The sequence below is a fragment of the Mytilus edulis genome, chromosome 8 (assembly GCF_963676685.1).
Source record: "Mytilus edulis chromosome 8, xbMytEdul2.2, whole genome shotgun sequence".
NCBI classification, from domain to species: Eukaryota; Metazoa; Mollusca; class Bivalvia; order Mytilida; family Mytilidae; genus Mytilus; species Mytilus edulis.
This window is the reverse complement of record NC_092351.1, coordinates 10,314,466-10,335,322: the sequence shown is the minus strand read 5'-3', so window position 1 is coordinate 10,335,322 and position 20,857 is coordinate 10,314,466. Positions and strand designations below refer to the sequence as shown.

Sequence of the window (20,857 nt, the reverse complement as noted above, 5' to 3'; positions counted from 1 at the left end):
AACGCTTTATCTTTTTTGGGACAAAGCATGCAATGTTCTCTATAAGACAACATAGAGCCATTTAAAACTAAACTTTGATAAGCACTTGACGGGTACATTTTCCAGGAGAGTGATCCAGGCTCATAGGCACGACTTGTACTTTTAAATTACCTGATTTGGATCAATTTCATAATTATGTTTCCTGGCCAGGAGTCTAGCGCCAGATACCGAATGGGTGAAGGCCACTATTCCTATAATGAAGGCGTCAGCTATATAATCTGTAGCTATCACGGGGTTCGGTAATACTGGTGATGGCAACCTGAAATAATATACATGGATAAAATAGTTTAAATAAATTAGGCAATTGTAATCAGCATAGAACTAAGGCAAATATCCTTACGTAATTTCGTAATTATTTTGATATACTTAAACTCAGTAGATAGATGTTCATGTCCTTTGATTAACTTTATTAATTTCAAATAGATTGTATTGCCAAAAACAGTGAAAAAGTCATGTACAACATAGTTCAAAGTAAAAACATTTATATCAATACCATCGCCAATAAGTCTATAGCCACAATACTACTTTTGTTCTAAAACGGATACGCAGGGATACAGTTTGCACTAACTTGTTGTTGTTACCCTTCGAAAAACATTTAAAACTGAAGTCAAAGACATTTTAAAATGAAGCAGAATAAACCAAGTCGAACAAAAACTGACATGTCTTTTTATGTTGTGATGTTATACTATTGTATAAGAAAAGGGAGAAGGTTAGGTACCATAAAAACATTTAATCCCGCTGCAAATGTTTGCACCTGTCCTAAGTCAGGAATCTGATGTACAGTGGTTGTTTGTTTAGTTCATACGTGTTTCTCGTTTCTCGTTTTTATATAGACTAGGCCGTTGGTTTTCCCGTTTGATTATTTTACACAATAATTTTTGGGGCCCTTTATAGCTTGCTGTTAGGTGTGAGCCAAAGCTCCGTGTTGAAGGCCTTACATTGACCTATAAATGGTTTACTTTTATAATTGTGACTTGGATGGAGAGTTGTCTCATTGGCATTCATACATGTACCTTATCTTCCTATATCTAATTACCACGGCAACCATAGAATAAACAGCTGCGCCATGAGCGTATGATACGCCCGACGTCTTGTGTGGAAGTTTTTTGCAATAATCATAAATAGTTTCTGAGAAAGTTTTAAGCAATAACCATATATTGTTTTTGAGACACGGTGGGACATGTGAAACCCCCAACCCTTTTTTTTTTTTTTTACAAAAAACTAAATATCACTAAAATAAAATTTTGAATCAAAACTAAAAAGTATACAGATCTTTAGATTAAGATAACAAAGACATGTGTAAAGTTTTAAGCAATAATCATAAATCGTTTTTGAGATATGGTGCGACATGTAAAAAAAACCTCCCCCTTTTTTACAAAATACTCAATAACTCAAAAATGAAATTTTGAATCATCACCAAAAAGTATACAGATATTAAGATTAATATAACTAAGAAGTGTTTAAAGTTTTAAGCCATAATCAAGAATCGTTTTTGAGATACGGTGCGACATGTGAAAAAAACAAACCCCCTGTTTTAGTTACAAAGTGCCGTAACTCAAAAAGTTTTTAACTTATTTTCACCAAAAAGTATACAGATCATTTGACTATCATAAGAAACAACTATGTTAAGTTTCATGAAATTTGGATAAGTCGTTCTCAAGTTACGGTGCGACATGTTTACGCCGGACAGACAGACGGACAGACAGACGGACCCACACAGGACATTTGAATACCATAATACGTCCCGTCAAAAGTCAAAATTTTGACGGGCGTATAAAAACGACGAACACACAAACAGGGTCACACCACATTACATAATAAACAAAAGCAACATGGATTCTACCAAAAAACGGGGATAATTTCAGATGCTCTAGAATAATAACTAGATCCTGCTTAACGTGTTGCACACGTCATACTATCTAGTAATGTAAATAAGACGAGAATTTTAAGAAATAACTGATTTTAAAATCGATCTTGTTCATAAACTCTAGGACAGAATGCTAAGTAGATTAAGATAGAGACTTTATGTTTAACAAGCAATACATTACCCTGCTGGAATGTCTTTTAAAATGTTGATGTTGAACCTCTGATTAAACTCTGCGAAGTGGGCTATTCCAGTTGCTATAGAAATCTAGAAATGAAGGAACATACATTATATTATTTTGATTAAATTATAAATTATAAGCTTTCATTTAATGCATATCTATCTATAGGTGCAAATTTCGCATTATATAATACTAGTGAGAAAATATAATTGCTTTTTAGTACATAAATCATGTTTTAGTTTTTTTTAAGAAAACCCTGAAGATTTGGTCTGGGTCTTTGAATTGCAGTCTGCTCGTCATACACATCTGTACCAATTATATCTATTTTGCTCGTCATACATACATTTGTACCCATTATATCTATATTTTTTATTGAAATAGTTTGTTAGACTATATATAGTTTTTTTGTAACAGTTGACATTTAGTAGAAATTTCTTTCATTAACCAATATTGCAACCATGTTAAACTGTGCGACTTGTCGTCATATACATGCAACCAATAGTAAGAGTGTTTAATGCTTATCAATACAAACTTAATATGATTGGTTCATGCATTCCATGTTCTGTTATACTTACAATGATGAGAATTATAAAAATAAAAAAAATAAAAAACTTACAATGATGAGTTCAATAGGAATGGGCATCTTCAGTCTAGACTTAAATCTCATATTAATTTGAACTTTAACGAGGTAAAGTATGATGAAACATATCACAGTGGTAATGAGTGTGGCGAAGTTAGTGGATGGTATGTTGTAACAAACATCTCTCCAGGTCTGAAAAAAATAGAATATATAATGAATTATCGCCATTTTGTGCATTTTTCCTTTGAATTTTTTTTTGTGATAATTTTTCATATCATGCTACTCGCTTGAGATGGAAAATCATCGCTAGAAACTAAGGAGACACGTGGCATAGCTGATGAAATTGACATGAAATTGACAACGTCGTCTTAGGTAAAATAGCGATAAACAGATTATCATTGGTCATCTCAACTCAATTGCATTTCTCGCTTTCGCCGTACCGGCTCTAGCGAGAAAATCAATCTCGTTGAGATGATCAACGATAATCTATAAGTATAGATACATGTAATAATATTGATCATTATATACATAAATTATATAATGTCACTAAATAATTTATTCAAAACATCTGCCGTTTATTGTAATAATGCACTGATTAATATGTACAGTGGCGGATTTACGGTGTTAGAGAAATAACTGCCGTTTAATTGTTTTTTTTAGCATAACACTGTTTAAAAAGGCATTTTTTGGAATTATGTCCCAACCCCTTAAACACTCATGGATTCGTTGATTTTCTTTTGTTCATGGTACATACATGTATGTATTGTCTGTTTCTATCTAATTTATGTATTTTGATTGTCCCTTGTTTTTATTATTCGAACCCATGGCGAAAATAATCGAAAAAGACTGGGAATATATGAATATTCTCGTTTGCCCACGCAAAATGAGGTTACCTAATTTAGCGAAACAAAATGCAAATTTTAATTCTTCAGTCATTAAGAAAATCAAGTTCAGATAAGAGCTGGATTTTCAGAACGGACTGACGGACATGAAGGGTAACACTTTAATGAAGATCCGTTATCTGAGCTGTAAGTTTTGGAACCCTACCTTAATGACCTTGAATATGCCATTATGCTGTGGCACTGAGATGCCAAAGATATGTTTCGCCTGACTGGTTGTGATGTGGATTGCCACTGCTGCCGTAAATCCACTTACTAACTGCTCTGACATGTAAGTCGAAATCAAACCGAACTTTAATTTACCCAATAGAATCTGAAACAAAACAAATATTTACAAACTTGTATATATTTAGATCGTTTAATTTTTATTCATGTAGCGGAATAATTTTTCACACTCTTGTATTTACTAGATGGATAATCAGTGCCATGACTTATAATCCTCAAATATGAAAATAAAGAGATGTGGTATCCTTGCCAATGGGACAACTATCCATCAAAGTTCAAATGAAGTAGATGTAAGCTATTGTAGGGAATCGCGTAGTTTTCAACAATAAAGGGGGGGGGGGGTGCCGTATAGCAAAAAGACCCCGACATGAAATATATACGAAATAACTTAATTTAGAAAACTAACGAAATAGTTCATAATTCACAATTAAGGAAAATATGAAAACACATAAACAATGAAAGGTGTTGGTTATGTTGTGTGTAATGTTGCTTGTCTTTTCGGCGTGTTTTTTTTAATAGTTTTGCCATGCCATTGTCAATTTGTTTTCGACTTATGAGTTGGATATCCTTTTGGTATATTTCGCCTGTCTTTAAAGTGAATAGCGTTAAGAAAAGATAATACACATTTACTATAGTGTTACCATGAATAGCCCAGACACGAATGATACTGACGTAGCTATCTCTATTTTTCGTTTATTAATAATATCATCTGTTGAAATATTTGTTGAGCTTTCTGTGACGGCATACAGATTGTTTTCTTGCATTGCTACATCAATCACTGAGGCCATCATCAGACTGACTACGGCTACTGCCCCTGATAAAAAAAAAATATCAACATCAATCACTGAGGCCATCATCAGACTGACTACGGCTACTGACCCTAATAAAAAAAATATCAACATCAATCATCATCAGACTGACTACGGCTACTACCCCTAATAGAAAAATATCAACAGAAATCACTGAGGCCATCATCAGACTGACTACGGCTACTGCCCCCAATAAAAAAAAATATCAACATCAATCACTGAGGCCATCATCAGACTGACTACGGCTACTACCCCTAATAAAAAAAATATCAACACTAATCATTGAGGCCACCATCAGACTGACTACGGCTACTGTCCCTAATAAAAGAAATATCAACATCAATCACTGAGCCCATCATCAGACTGACTACGGCTACTTCCCCTAATAGAAAAATATCAACAGAAATCACTGAGGCCATCATCAGACTGACTTCGGCTACTGACCCTAATAAAAAAAATATCAACATCAATCACTGAGGCCATCATCAGACTGACTACGGCTACTACCCCTAATAGAAAAATATCAACAGAAATCACTGAGGCCATCATCAGACTGACTACGGCTACTGCCCCCAATAAAAAAAAATATCAACATCAATCACTGAGGCCATCATCAGACTGACTACGGCTACTACCCCTAATAAAAAAAATATCAACACCAATCATTGAGGCCACCATCAGACTGACTACGGCTACTGTCCCTAATAAAAGAAATATCAACATCAATCACTGAGCCCATCATCAGACTGACTACGGCTACTTCCCCTAATAGAAAAATATCAACAGAAATCACTGAGGCCATCATCAGACTGACTTCGGCTACTGCCCCCAATAAAAAAATATCAACATCAATCACTGAGGCCATCATCAGACTGACTACGGCTACTACCCCTAATAAAAAAAAACATCAACACCAATCACTGAGGCCATCATCAGACTGACTACGGTTTCTGCCCCTAAAAAAATATCAACATCAATCATCGAGGCCACCATCAGACTGACTACGGCTACTGTCCCTAATAAAAAAACAAGAGGCTGTCACAACGACAGCAAACCGGATTTATTAATATTTATTTGTGTCCTGGCAATTTCACAAGAACCATTACTGATGAATTGTGAAAGTGAAAATCGTCAATATCAAATTTGACCTCCATTTTGTCATCAGTATCAACATCTTCAAATTTGAAAAGCTTAGATTGAATGGTTCATGAGTAAATGCAACAACGTGAATGGAAACGCCATTTCACAATCTTTCAAGAACCATAACTCCTGAACGGTAAAAGTCAAAATCGTCATTATTGAACTTGACCTCTAATTTGCCATCAGTAACAACATATAAAAATTTCAAAAGCTTTGGTTGAAAGGTTCATGAGAAAATGCACGGACACGACTGGAAACACCATTTTTCAATCTTTCAAGAACCATAACTCCTGAACGGAAAAAGTCAAAATCGTCATTATTGAACTTGACCTCTATTTTGTCATCAGTAACAACATATTAAAATTTGGGAAGCTTTGGTAAAACAGTTCATGCGTAAATGCACGAACACGACTGGAAACACCATTTTTCAATCTTTCAAGAACCATAACTCCTGAACGGTAAAAGTCAAAATCGTCATTATTTAACTTGACCTCCATTTTGTCATCAGTAACAACATATTAAAATTTGGGAAGCTTAGGTAGAACAGTTCATGCGTAAATGCACGGACACGACTGGAAACTCCATTTTTCAATCTTTCAAGAACCATAACTCCTGAACGGTAAAAGTCACAATCGCCATTATTGGACTTGATCTCCATTTTGTCATCAGTAACAACATATTAAAATTTGGAAAGTTTATGTAGAACAGTTCATGCGTAAATGCAGGGACACGACTGGAAACTCCATTTTTCAATCTTTCAAGAACCATAACTCCTGAACGGTAAAAGTCAAAATCGCCATTATTGAACTTGACCTTCATTTAGTTGTCAGTAACAACATATTAAAATTTTAAAAGCTTTGGTTGAACGGTTCATGAGTTAATGCACGGACAACATTTGATTCCCGCCCGCCCGCCCGCCGTACATCCCCAAATCAATAACCGACATTTTTGTCACAAAAATCCGGTTAAAAATATCAACATAAATCACTGAGGCCACCATCAGACTGACTACGGCTACTGCACCTAATAAATAAAAAATATCAACATCAATCACTGAGGCCATGACCCTTTACTTCTGCACATACTCTTTACACAATTGTCATTACAAAACAGCATCAAACTGAATCCAGATCCTGCACAGAATAACATAATGTATTGCAAACATAAATATTGAATTAAATTTTAATGCGCCCAAAAACAAAAACAAAATAACTACTCCAGCTACTGCACATTACCACAGTATAAATTACATATACAGTGAAACCTGTTTTAAGGTGTATATAGTTGCTAAAATTATACCCTATAGGTAGTGCTCCACAATTAATGGAGGAATATACAAGAAACTGAACTGATAAAGAGAACACATATATAAGGAAGAGCAAACTAGTGGTCTCGTAACACAGGTGATCTTTTAATACAGGTTCAATATAAATGAAATCTATAAATGGTGCATGGTCTCAAAATAGAGGTGATTGTTTACTACAGGTCTCTTGAACATGTTTCACTGTATATGAGTATAACTCTGACTGTAGCTACTGCAACATGCAATCTCAATTAACTACGGCTACTGCAGCATGCAATCTCAATTAACTGCGGCTACTGCTACATGTAATCTCAATTAACTGCGGTTACTGCAGCATGCAATCTCAATTAACTGCGGCTACTGCTACATGTAATCTCAATTAACTGCGGTTACTGCAACATGCAATCTCAATTAACTGCGGCTACTGCAACATGCAATCTCAATTAACTGCGGCTACTGCAACATGCAATCTCAATTAACTGCGGCTACTGCTACATGTAATCTCAATTAACTGCGGTTACTGCAGCATGCAATCTCAATTAACTACGGTTACTGCAGCATGCAATCTCAATTAACTGCGGCTACTGCTACATGTAATCTCAATTAACTGCGGTTACTGCAGCATGCAATCTCAATTAACTGCGGCTACTGCTACATGTAATCTCAATTAACTGCGGTTACTGCAGCATGCAATCTCAATTAACTGCGGCTACTGCAGCATGCAATCTCAATTAACTGCGGCTACTGCAGCATGCATGCAATCTCAATTAACTACGGCTACTGCAACATGCAATCTCAATTAACTGCGGCTACTGCAACATGCAATCTCAATTAACTGCGGCTACTGCAACATGCAATCTCAATTAACTGCGGCTACTGCTACATGTAATCTCAATTAACTGCGGCTACTGCAGCATGCAATCTCAATTAACTGCGGCTACTGCTACATGTAATCTCAATTAACTGCGGCTACTGCTACATGTAATCTCAATTAACTGCGGCTACTGCTACATGTAATCTCAATTAACTGCGGTTACTGCAGCATGCAATCTCAATTAACTGCGGCTACTGCAACATGCAATCTCAATTAACTGCGGCTACTGCTACATGTAATCTCAATTAACTGCGGCTACTGCAACATGCAATCTCAATTAACTGCGGCTACTGCTACATGCAATCTCAATTAACTGCGGCTACTGCTACATGCAATCTCAATTAACTGCGGCTACTGCTACATGTAATCTCAATTAACTGCGGCTACTGCTACATGTAATCTCAATTAACTGCGGCTACTGCTACATGTAATCTCAATTAACTGCGGCTACTGCTACATGTAATCTCAATTAACTGCGGCTACTGCTACATGTAATCTCAATTAACTGCGGCTACTGCTACATGTAATCTCAATTAACTGCGGCTACTGCTACATGTAATCTCAATTAACTGCGGCTACTGCTACATGTAATCTCAATTTTGGTCACTTGTGGACAGTTGTCTCATTGGCAACCATATCACATCTTCTTTTTATATCAATTAACTGCAGCTACTGCAACATGCAATCTCAAGTAACTTTTTAGACAGGGAATCTTCGAAGGTTAGTTTCGGAAAAAAATATTGTTGCTCAAGTTTGACTTTTTTTGCCAGACTGTAAGGCGCTTGAAGAAAGCGAAAACGTCCAATTGGTTATCCTTACCTACAGAGAGATGCCTTGATGATCCGAGGAAAAAGTATGTCAAAGGACCAAAGAAGGCAGTATACATTCCACATATTGGTGGCAGTGTTGTCAATAAACCAAATGCCATACCTGAAATAAGAAAAGTTAGATGTACATCCAATATATTGCTATAGATGGCAGTGCTTTCAACAATCCAAAGCCACATTGTACATTAACCAGGCGGCGAGGCATATAACATATTGCTTATTCAAAATAAAGGTTAAAATGTTAGAGGATATTACATGTATACATAATCCACAAAATGAGCAAACTTCTTTTTTCTGTATTGTTTAAATTGGATCTTTACTGACTGTATCCGACGTGTATCATCAGTTACCATCGTTACATAAAGAGGACCAATGAACACACGAACTTTGTCTCACAAATTTCGCGACACTTTAAACAATGCATATTTAGAAACCTGTTGTTCAGTGGTTGTTTGTTGATGTGGTTTACAAGTGTTTATCGATTATCGTTTTTCATATAATATATTAGACCGTTGGTTTTCCTGTTTGAATGGTTTAATACTAGTCATTTTTGGGGCCTTTATAGTTTACTGTTCGTTATGAGCCAAGGTTCCGTGTTGAAGGCCATGCTTTGACCTGTAATGGTTTTCTTTCACCAATTGTCGATCGAATCTGTGTGTATTTAATGTGAAATTGGTAATGAATTCCACTATCTGTTTCAATGTTATTTTTCTTAGATGAAAGAACAAAGGCTTTTGACCTGTAATGTGTATATAAAAGCCAAAAACTATTTAATATTGTGATCTTTCTTTTTTTCCTGATCACTGCAAATTCAATAAAACAAGTACATTATACAACTGCATAATTTATGTAACCATGCCATTCCATTTATCTCAGGGTTTCTGTATATATGGTATTGTTGTTATTCCTATCATATTCACATACCCCTGAAGTCTTGAGAAATTTATTTATTAGATTATTTTATAGATTTCAAGTTACTTTTATTAGTTGCAACGTTGTTCTTTGAATCATATGCATTGCATATGCATCTAGTCTAAATGTGGAACTAGAAATCTTCAAATTTCGCTGAACAATCAAATACGAGAAATGAGAATTAAAGAAGAAGAAGTTTCCAACATGATCTGTATATTAATTAGATTGCTCTTTAGACAGACATTTGTGCAATGTAGTTAACTGACGTACCTTGGGGTATCTGCATGATACCGACTGTAATTCCAGAGAGAATATCACTCACTAAGCATTTCCTTAAGTTATATTTTTTTCAGGTTCTGTATTATAGGCACATTAGAAAACAAACAGGACTTCATGTAATTCAATGATAAGGTTTTTTTTGGCATGTTTTTTTAATTCTGTCGCATATCTTTTCGTCATTTGTCTGTTTATAATATTTAGCATTAAAATCAACAACTCTGTGTAAACCGATGTCTTCATAAGTTGTTAATTCCAGGATTTTTGTTTCAGGCTCTGCCATAATTGCAGTGTATAGTATGTAGTTTTATATTTCCACGTGTTTTATACAATATAATCCATACACACCTTAACACACAAAGGTTCTAGATCAATATAAACTGCTAGAAATACAATTTAAATGTTTGTAAAAATTATTCTTTCTGTGTTGTTTTTTGTCAGAGATATATATGGCAGCTGTTGACTTTGTTTATACTTTCAAATTGGTATGATCAGAACATTCATTTAGAGCCAATCCACCAGAAAACCATGCAATATTCAGAAGATCGTCCAAATCAACAATCCAAACTTGACAAATCTTTATACATAATCTCAATTCTTGACATAAAGTAAAAGAATTTTACCCACTTAATTTTTCTCAGAATTGTATCTACATTTGTATTTTTAGTAACAGCCTCTTTACATACTTCTGTAAATTCATTATGAAACCAAGGGAAAATCCAACCTTTTTATGCCTTTTAAGAATTACCCAGAATCATATTAAATGGGGAAGTTGAGTTTTAAAGTAATGTCAGCTGAACCCATCAATTTTACTATGTTATGATCAATACAAATGAAAATTTAAACAATTTGGCTTATTGCCAGGAGCACGGACCCAAAGGCGGATTTTTTCATATACGAATTTTACGTGGTTTTTGTTTGCAAGACCCATTCCGCATATTATGTTTGAAACTTATATTTGGTTTAACACAGTCTGATTAAAACCATCCCCACAATCCACTTGCGTTTACAAACGCAAGTGGATAGTAGGGCTGGTTTTAATAATCCTGATGCATTCTTACACATGATCTAAGACTGTTCTTTTGATTAATTGATTACCGAGTTTAAACAAAATTAGAATCAAAAGATAAAAGAGATCATCTTTTTATTCCTTTAATTGCATTATAGGAATAGTTGAATAGTTAGATAATCTTGAACGGATTTCTATCGGATGACAGGTTAGTTATTTCTTAAGATATGAGTTTCTTTTAAGACAATAACAATCAAAACCAAGGAGTAAACAAAGACTCATAAAACCAAAGGACATTTATATCAACAGTTATAAATAATAAATAAGAAACAACACGAACTCCACTAAAAACCGGGAGTGAAATCAGGTGCTCAGGGAAAGCATTTCCTGCACTGTATACGGCACCCGTCGTGTTATTTCTTTGTTCAGTTCGGTAATGATGGAAGGTTATTATAACTGAGGAAGAATATCAGATATGATTTCTGACACACTTTTGTCATAATGGCCAATCAGCTCATGATGGCGACCGTAAAATTTCTTGAGTGATGACGTTAATTTGATTGATTTATAGCCCTGTCTTAGCAACTTTTGAGAAAGCAGTATTCCTCGTTCAACAAAATCAACGTACTTTGAGCTAGCTCTAGAGTAACGTATTAATTAAGACACATATACTTCATAATCCGGTGCCGCTGGGATGTTGCTACACAGAAATGGAAAGTTGACTATAGGAAAATTAAAATCATCGTGTTTGTCATAAATTTTGGTATTCAACCTACCATCAGAAGTCATTTCAAGAAAAAGGTCTAAATATAAAGCAGATTTATCTGTGTCGGTAGTATCTTTAATTTCAACTTCACTGGGATATATTAAATGTAAGTGATCACTGAATCTATTATTATTAAGAGACAGTACATCATCAATATACCGAAAGGTGAAATTAAAAGACTGGGCTAATTTCTTTTCTCCTTTCTGTACAAGCCTTTGGATAAATTCTGCTTCATAGGAATATAAAAACAAATCTGCAAGTAGAGGAACGCAATTGGTACCCATTTGGATTCCAATAGTCTGTTGGAAGACCAAACCTCCAAATTCAACAAATATGTTGTCAATTAAAAAGTCCGGCATGACAGTGATATCCTCTTCGGTGTATTTTTTCCTTGACTCTGTATTATTTTTCACAAAGTAAGCTGAATTCCAGCCTAAAACTAGATATTTAAAACGTCTTGTGCCCTTTTTGTTAAAGAAACATAAGCTGACGAGTTCTTTCAGTCGAACTTTAAGTTTTGTATGTGGAATAGTGGTATAAAGAGTTGAAAAATCAAAGGTTTTAATGTTGGTACAATGTTGTAATGATTGAGATTGTAAATTCACCAATAACTCTTTTGAATATTTTAGCATCCACATCTGATTAAACACCATTTCTTGAATATGCTGTTTTGGAATATTTCTGAAGTCCTTCTTTGACTGCAGTGAGTATGGCAGTAAGAACTTTAGAAAGGGGTTTAGTGGAACATTTGGAAGAATCTGCAATATACCTTTCCTTATAAGGATTCTTGTGAAGCTTAGGAATCCAATATAAGGATAGAAGATCCTGGTCTTCATCCTATGGATTAACACCAAAGGAGATTAGAACCGATTTGTGGTTTTCCAGGATCTCCTGCATCGTAAGCGTACTTAGTGTATATGTAGGATTTCCAAGTGTGTTATTTATCCCCAGTTCCTTAATCAGGCAGTCAATGTAGTGTTTCTTGCAAGGACAACTCCTCTATGAACTGAAGGTCTTTAAAGATGGAAGGAGTTTTGGTGCTCATTGACCCTTTAAGCTTACTTACTCTTATCTGAATCAATGACCTCACTGATTTTACCTAATCCGAAAGAGTGTCAACCTCAACCTTTTCTCTTTTTGTCAAGTCTTTTGCATAACCCTCAACAGAATCCATTAGTAGTTTGAAGTTCTGCTTCCAATTGATTGGCTGTGGCTCTCTGAATTTCGGACCCTTGGACAAAAGTTGTCTCAACTTGTAGTTATTTACTATGTTTAGGTCTCCAGGAATTACATGGCCAGCAGGATTATACACGAAAGGGGAATGTGAACAGGCACAATCAGGTGGTTTACCTTTGAGGTCATCACTATTTAGATTCGGCAAAACTTTTTAGTGATTAAAGATGCAACAGGGTTGGTGTAGGCATACGATACTATAGGAGAAGATTGCTCCTTAAAGAAAGAAGGAATGTTGCTTTTTACTCTTTTATGGTGAAGAATATTGCTTATATTAATTTTATAGCATCAATACCCTTGTTTGTGAACTTCAAATCGAAGAATGAACGTTTTTGCAGTTACTTCGAATGTTCAAAAAATGGGTCTGAATAATCTATGGTTAGCCATATCCATCACCATGGCAACTATTTTATACTTCGTAGAGCGACTATCTGTAGTGAGGCATTCTTCACACGCATTCAATAGAGACAGCGGAAGTGAGTACAGTTTAGAAAAATTACAGTCTAACTTCCCTTGTGTAAAAAAAAAGAATACTTTTATTGATTTTTATCTACATAAATCTATTTGTATCTATAAATAGTCAAAATAGCCTATTAACTGTGACCTAGAGTAGATGAACATAAACATGTTTAAGTCAGTATGTAAAAAAACATGTAAAAAACACGTAACTACATGTACTTAGGTACATTTTGCAATGCGATACATTTTCGCGCATTCAGATAATATATATATACAATTGATCAAGATGTTACAAATGTATCTACCCCGCAATAGTTAAATTTATATACAAGGTTTTAAAGAGGTCATATGTGAACGTCCTTATTTATGACATTATCTTGTGCAGTGAAATATCTACATTGTACGTGAGTATTTATATTTAGCATACTTTACAACACAGTACCTGTATTGGAACATCAGCTTTTTAATACAAAAGTTAATACAAATTTAAATGCGACTGCACTTCAAAGTTTTCGACTTTACGTACAGTACTAATAGAGCCTTTGGTTCCAAACCTCCTTTTGTCAATATTTAAGATTAACTTTAAGGATTCGAATAAACTATAACTTGTGACTTTGAAGCTACTTTAAACTACAGATGTTGAATAGTTGTATCATTAATTGACACTCGAACGTACAGGTCTTGATGCAACAGTAGTCCTTTCTGCTTTCAGAAAATCCGTCCGGACATGTATACGTGTATATGAAGTGTTTCCCTTACCCTAGCTGGTGAGTTTTGCATTTTTCTGTCCTTACCATACACAAAACATACATGTATTGTGTTTCAAATCAGTACAAAAAAGATAAACAAATGAACAATGATTCAAATATAATCAATTAGTGACTTGATTGGAATAAACAATGCAAAACAAAATCATGATTCAAGCTATCAATACCATTCCACATTATACACAATGCCTTATATTATAAAAACAAGAAGATGTGGTATGATTTCCAATAATACAACTCTCCACAAGAGACCAAAATGTCCCAGACACAACTAAAGGTCACCGTACGGCCCTCAACAATGAGCAAATCTAGCTCATACCGTAAGTCAGCTATAAAAGGCCCCGAAATGACAATGTAAAAGAATTCAAACGAGAAAACTAACCGCCTTATTTATATAAAAAAATGAACGAAAAAAAGATATGTAACACATAAACAAACGACAACCACTCCTGAATTACAGGCTCCTGAATTGCAGGCTGAATTACATGCTTGCTCCTGAATTACATGCTTGCTCCTGAATTACATGCTTGCATACATGTACAAGCTCTTATCGGCGAAGAACATCGTATGTCTGCTTATGCACGACTGTCGCATATGTTACATGTAGCGTCATCATAATGGCTTATGCAGTAGTATATATTATTTTCATATGTTATTATATACAGACCGGAGTTACTGTGTGATCAAGGGATAGTCTACTGTGTTTAGTCGGAAGTACTTTCGGAGGGTCCCTAAATGAGTATATCCCACCCGATCCTGTTATGTTAGCTACTACTATCAGGAATCTATTAGTGATGTTAGTGTGGTAGTACCACTAACAACGGCCGACTTTCATACTGTACAGTACAGATGTTACCACTGATAGCACTAACAACATATACTTTGATTCCGCTTATCATCCGGATTTGTTTTAGAATATTCAGCATCAGAAGCCATCCAATGAAAGCCTTCCTTGCAATTTAAAAACCATTCCATGGAAGTATAAAAAGCACGAATATTTAATTTTCGACATTTGTTACAGTTTCAGATCTGCAGTAAAAATGATGGTAACTTAAAGACCTTACACTTCTGATAAATATCATTTACATAATCACTCTGCATATTCATTTATTCTATCAATTTCGAAAAGAAAAGCACAGTCAGCATTGTGCCTTTATTATTTTCTAATTTACCCATTACATAGAACGCATTGACTCATTGTAAAGATTTATCAAAACGTCTCCTAATTGACAATATTCAAATACTTTTTCTCAGATTTTTGTTAAATATGCTGTACAGTATGATAATCAAGGCCTAATAAAATCATTAATAAGATTTTAAAATGATGCAGCCTGAAGTGAAGTTCAAATGAGTTTAGTGTCTTTACTTTCTTAGATGTTTATTGATAGTCATCTTTCATAATCTCAGACTTCTTAGTGTGCTGTCTAAAACGGGAGTCCGTTCAGTGACGTTATGATAGATTCGTGTTCGCAATATTGATCAATTCCAGTGTTGAACATGTATAAGGATGGCTCCATGATAAAACTCTTATTCGTTTAACAATATTAATATAAAAATATTGATAAAATTTATATATCTTAGATAACTAAGGGTTAAATCTGCTTATTATTCGTGCAATGCCATACACGTAATTTTCGTCCGTTGTCGGTTTTTGGGTATTACGGATAACGTAAATCATCTATATCATTTATGCGTTTTATAGACACAGGTTGACCAATTTTAAAACCACATTCAATGAATTGAATAGTTGGAAACTTTGAAGGCAATTTGTACATAATTTCACAGTATGGACACAATTTTATAGATGTGAGATCAGGACTTATATAAACGTCCCTAGTCAGATGGAGAAATATATTCAATAAAATTAAAAGTAATAGTCATCACTCTAGAAGTACCAAATAAGTTTAGTTCTGTTACAGACTCAGTGACTGGTCATGGAGATCATCTTTAGAAATAAATAGTTTAAAATGTTGCTATTTAGTGGAGGATCGTGATGCACATATTTGAAATGTAGACAGATGTATGATTTAAGTGTAATGTAACCATAGATGTTACATCTAACTCAGTACATGTAACTGTTATTCTAGTTATGTACATGGAAATGGAGAATTTTAAAAAAAAACTATGGATGTTACTGGTGGAAAGTTTAAAGAAAAATCATTGTAATTCTTAATATCAAAGTTTTGATGTGATAAAGACAACAATAATATAAACTATAACAATAACTTAGTTACTTACTGCAGAAGAAGGCTTGATGACACAGATACTAAAAGATCTAAACTAGAAATCAGTAAAAGATAGAAGAAGAGAAAACAAAAATATATTGCTACACTAAATGGTAAAGCAAACATCCCAATGACACACATTGTATCAAACACCAGGAACAACCATAAAACATGTAGAGACAAATTTTACATATATATCATGTATGCAAGAACAGATACTACAAGTACATCTTCATACCAAACACCATCAGAGATTGGAACATTTTAGACCCACTTATTTTTGAAAACTCAGCACACTCTAAGGATAGCTCCTCACCACTCACAGATCTTATTAGAACCTGATGCTAAGATTAAATTTAGACACTTGACACATTAGTGGTGCATACATTTAAATGTCGTAATGTGTAGCACCTTGACTGATGAAGATGTTTACTGTGGATATTTTTTTTTGTTTTTTATTTATATGAATAATTAGACCTCACCCTGTCTGTTTGTCCATATTTCGATCTTGTAAGCACTACTATTCCTTAATGGATGAACCAATATTGATGAAACTTTACACAATTGTAGTACACAACCTGAAGATGTGCAAGAAGGAAAATATTTCTGGTTGGAATTATTTCAAGGGAGATAACTGAATTTACTTAGTTTAATATAGCAATAAATGGCAACAAGTCTTGTAAGTGTAATTACTCCTAAATGTTTATCAATATTGATGAAACTTTACACAGTTGTTGTACACAACCTGTAGATGTGCACATAGGCGGATCCAGGGGGGGGGCTGGGAGGCCGGGCCCCCCCTTTCGTGGGAAAAATTTGGTTGATTATATAGGGAATCACTGAAGCATGACTGGAGCGGGCCCCCCTTAGGTCACTCAGCGGGCCCCCCTTAGGTCACTCAGCGGGCCCCCCTTATGAAAAGTTCTGGATCCGCCACTGGTGCATAAAGGAGGATATTTCTGGTCAGATTTTTTCAAGGGAGATAATTGAAATTACTTAGTTTAAAAACCACAATATGTGGCACTAGGTCTTGTAAGTACAACTCCTCCTAGATGGCTGTAGCAATATTTATGAAACTTAACACAGTTCCAGTAAATAAAAAGATAATGTTCATAAAGGAAGATATTCTTGGTCTTAAATATGTAAAGGGGGATAATTTACTTACTTTATATAGATTATATTTAGATGTAGTTATTTTTTTTTTGTTTCCACACACTTACATAGAATATGCAAAGGAGATACAATAAGATATCTCTAATCATTATTTATTTTATATGTTCTTTCAGTTTAATATAGCAGTATGTAAATGTATGTGTATTCCTTTTCTTTAAACTCATCAATAGTAGTTGAACATTCATTCTGTGTCAGAAACCTGTACTGTGTTAAATATTTAATCACAATCCAAATTCAGAGCTGTGTCAAGCTTGAATACAGATTAGTAAATATGCCATACTGCCATGGGGGTATCCTTTGTGAGTTGACTCACAGCTTTATGCAATACTCATAATCCATAAATACTACCCACACTCAACTGTGTCCACTCTTTTGAATGCTTAAATCATAATAAGTGGTGCTTTTAACTTTACATTTACATGTTGAAATGTGTTTATTGGTTAAATTACATGTATTGAATGTTTTCCAAATATAAACATGAATATTTCTAATAGTGTACATGTCATACTTAACTTTCTTAAGACACGATACATGCATGTATCACTTTAACTTTTTACTGATAATCTACAAACTTTTCAGATGTTCATGAAGATGATTTCAGAGAAGATATTGATTTTTATTTGAATGTGTTATAAATGTTCAGTACTTTAAGCTACATGTATATGAACACTGAACTGTACATATTATCGCACTTTAAATTTTTATGAATGCACAGGCCTGAATACCTTAATCAGTACAAAGATTAATACAACTACGTACATTTGTGTAATTGTATTTATATATATATATATATAATAATTAAAAATGAATGTGATGATAGCTTAATTTATCTTCAACGTTCAACTTGAAATCAAAGCTTCATTCAAATTTGTTGGGAATATTCAAATGACTAAGATACATGTACATGTGTATATATGTTCCGGACCATATGAGTATCATGACCATATGCATATGCTCATATGGTCCGACCATACGGGTATGGTCATGGCCGTACGCGTATGGTCCGGTTTACCAAAACGATGAATATAGAAATCTATAATAATATTTTTTTTAGGTATGACCCTTCGATTTAAAAAAAATGAGATTTTGATAATGATTTCTTTTAGTTTTTGAGTAAAATGGTCGTAATTGTTACACGATTAATTAATTAATTAAATAAAGTGAAGACGAATGACCAAGTGAATTTTACTCACAAACAAATTATATTGACCACAATTAAACATGGTCATTATCAATTTGTCGTACACTATGGCGACTTGGGAATAAAATTTCACCAAATTCTTAGCTAAAATCAACTGTTTTGCTCACAGATGTAAAGTCAGCAGGATAAAGTCATTTTTATTCAACAATAACAAAGGAAATAAAACAGAAACGCCCAGATTCAGACAATATATAAAGGAGAGAAGCTTTCAATTTGTATCATGTACCTTTTCATGCAGCTGCAAAAAAGAAGAAAAAAAATGCAGGAAAACAATGGTTCCGTGTGGAAGTAAATATCACCTTAAACGTACATGCCTAAATTCCATTGATGACTTTTTCATTTTCAATTTTCATAATATGTTTAATTGTCTTAATTAATACTTCATAATTCATAATAGCAATTTTTATTTTATTCATTTTGTTAGAATCATGCCTCGATGTAGTAAAACTTTTTTCATTTATAATCGAAAGTACCTATATGGTCCAAATATTCATATGGTCCGACCCGTTTGTAACCAAACAAGTATACTCATATGTTTATGATTTTTAAAAATGTAATTCAAGTACAAAATTGATAGTATTTTTACACTAATTTTTTGGTCCACTGAATATGGAAAGTGAGTGGTATACTCAGTGTGATATTGACACAGATTTAGTCCCCTACAGGTGAAGTTATATGGGACTGTAGAATTTCACTTTGTCTGTTCATCCATCAGTCTGACACTCTGGCTATTTCTGACTTTATTTTTAATTTAAAATTTTAACAATGGAAATACATTTGTGGAGTTGTTTCCCTTACCAGGGTCAAAGAAATAATTTGATATAAAAATGTATACATGTAACTCTTTGTACAACTGTATATACATGACATAAATAATATGATATTTCTTTTAGAAATAAAAACTTAATCCTTGAAACTTTGTTTTTTTTTCAAAAAAAACAGATCACTGTTCTTGATGAAATAGTCAATATAATTGAAAAGAAAGGTTATTGTCCATGGGTATAATATCAGTTGATAATACACAATCCATACATAAAAAATACACAGGACAAATCACAAAAGTAAAGGAGAATGTTTTTATTGCTGTTCTTCATCTCAAAATCACTCATATTGAGGCCATCAGATAGAGCAAAAATTAATCTGCAATACACTGGACAAATCACAAAAAGCAAAAGAGAACTGTTTTTATTGCTGTTCTTCATCTCAAAGTCATTCATTGTAAGGCCATCAATGAAGAGCAAGAATTAAACTGCAATCTTATGGACCCAAGCACCAGTTTGACAGGAAAAGAAGATCACACCATCAATGTAAATATTTAAATGCTCACAAAGCTGACAGTGCGAGGACTTACCAGCCAGTCAAGATTGTTAATTTAACCCCAAAAAGCAAAAGAGAACTGTTTTTATTGCTGTTCTTCATCTCAAAGTTATTCATATTAAGGCCATCAATGTAGTGCAAAAATTAAACTGCAATCATATGATGCACCCTAGCACCAGTTTCACAGGAAATGAAGATCACACCACCACTTTGTATATATATTTAACTGGTTGAAGGTCAAGCCTACAGTGGAATAATTATATGAATCAGTTATATTAAACTGGTTTGAGAATAATTCTTGTCAGAATTTTTTCAAGGAGATAATTGAACTGGTACTTAATTTAAATATAGCAATATGTGGCATCAAGTCTCTTAAGCACAACTCCTCCTTAACAACTGGATCAATATTGATGAAATATTTGGAGTTAACAAAAACATCAAAATCTAATGAATATTGGCCCTGCTTTGCACTTAAGACCAAGATGCAGAGACTTTTTTTGAACATTCTTGTTCACTATTGCAAGGTGACACCGTGACAGTACATTTTTATTAATCTGATCCTATATTGCAAAAAGTGCATCAAATCTTATAACAAGGTTAAAAACAAAAACATCAAAATCTAAAGGATGGAATGATGATTGCTTCAGGTTCAGTGTCTTGTCAGATTCATATTCATACAAAGAACAGATCAAAAGTTGAAACTGGAAATAAAATCTGTGAAAAATATAAATTGTGAAACAATTATTAATGACTTGGGTTAGCATTATCTGCATGAGAA

At 34.0% G+C, this 20,857-nt stretch overlaps 2 protein-coding genes across 4 annotated transcripts in view; one reads left to right on the top strand and one right to left on the bottom strand.

Moving 5' to 3' along the window:
• The window catches only part of LOC139484769 (chloride anion exchanger-like), a 74,759-nt gene that overhangs the window by 8,205 nt on the left and 45,697 nt on the right, over window positions 1-20,857 (bottom strand). For 2 of the 3 annotated variants that reach the window (XM_071268694.1, XM_071268695.1), the window contains exons 2-7: window positions 8,734-8,844; window positions 4,430-4,602; window positions 3,712-3,876; window positions 2,701-2,856; window positions 2,088-2,170; window positions 151-298 (exon numbers count right to left, since the gene is read on the bottom strand). In XM_071268694.1, coding sequence (XP_071124795.1) covers window positions 151-298; window positions 2,088-2,170; window positions 2,701-2,856; window positions 3,712-3,876; window positions 4,430-4,602; window positions 8,734-8,844 — 836 coding nt within the window. Of the gene's footprint in view, window positions 1-150; window positions 299-2,087; window positions 2,171-2,700; window positions 2,857-3,711; window positions 3,877-4,429; window positions 4,603-8,733; window positions 8,845-9,923; window positions 10,244-20,857 lie in introns of those variants that run through there. The other variant, XM_071268696.1, reaches the window with a different exon arrangement.
• Window positions 14,122-20,857, top strand: part of LOC139484770 (glutarate-semialdehyde dehydrogenase-like) — a 70,492-nt gene continuing 63,756 nt past the window's right edge. The window contains exon 1 of the mRNA XM_071268699.1: window positions 14,122-14,163. The gene's annotated coding sequence lies outside the window, so the exon portion shown is untranslated. The remainder of the gene's footprint in view (window positions 14,164-20,857) is intronic.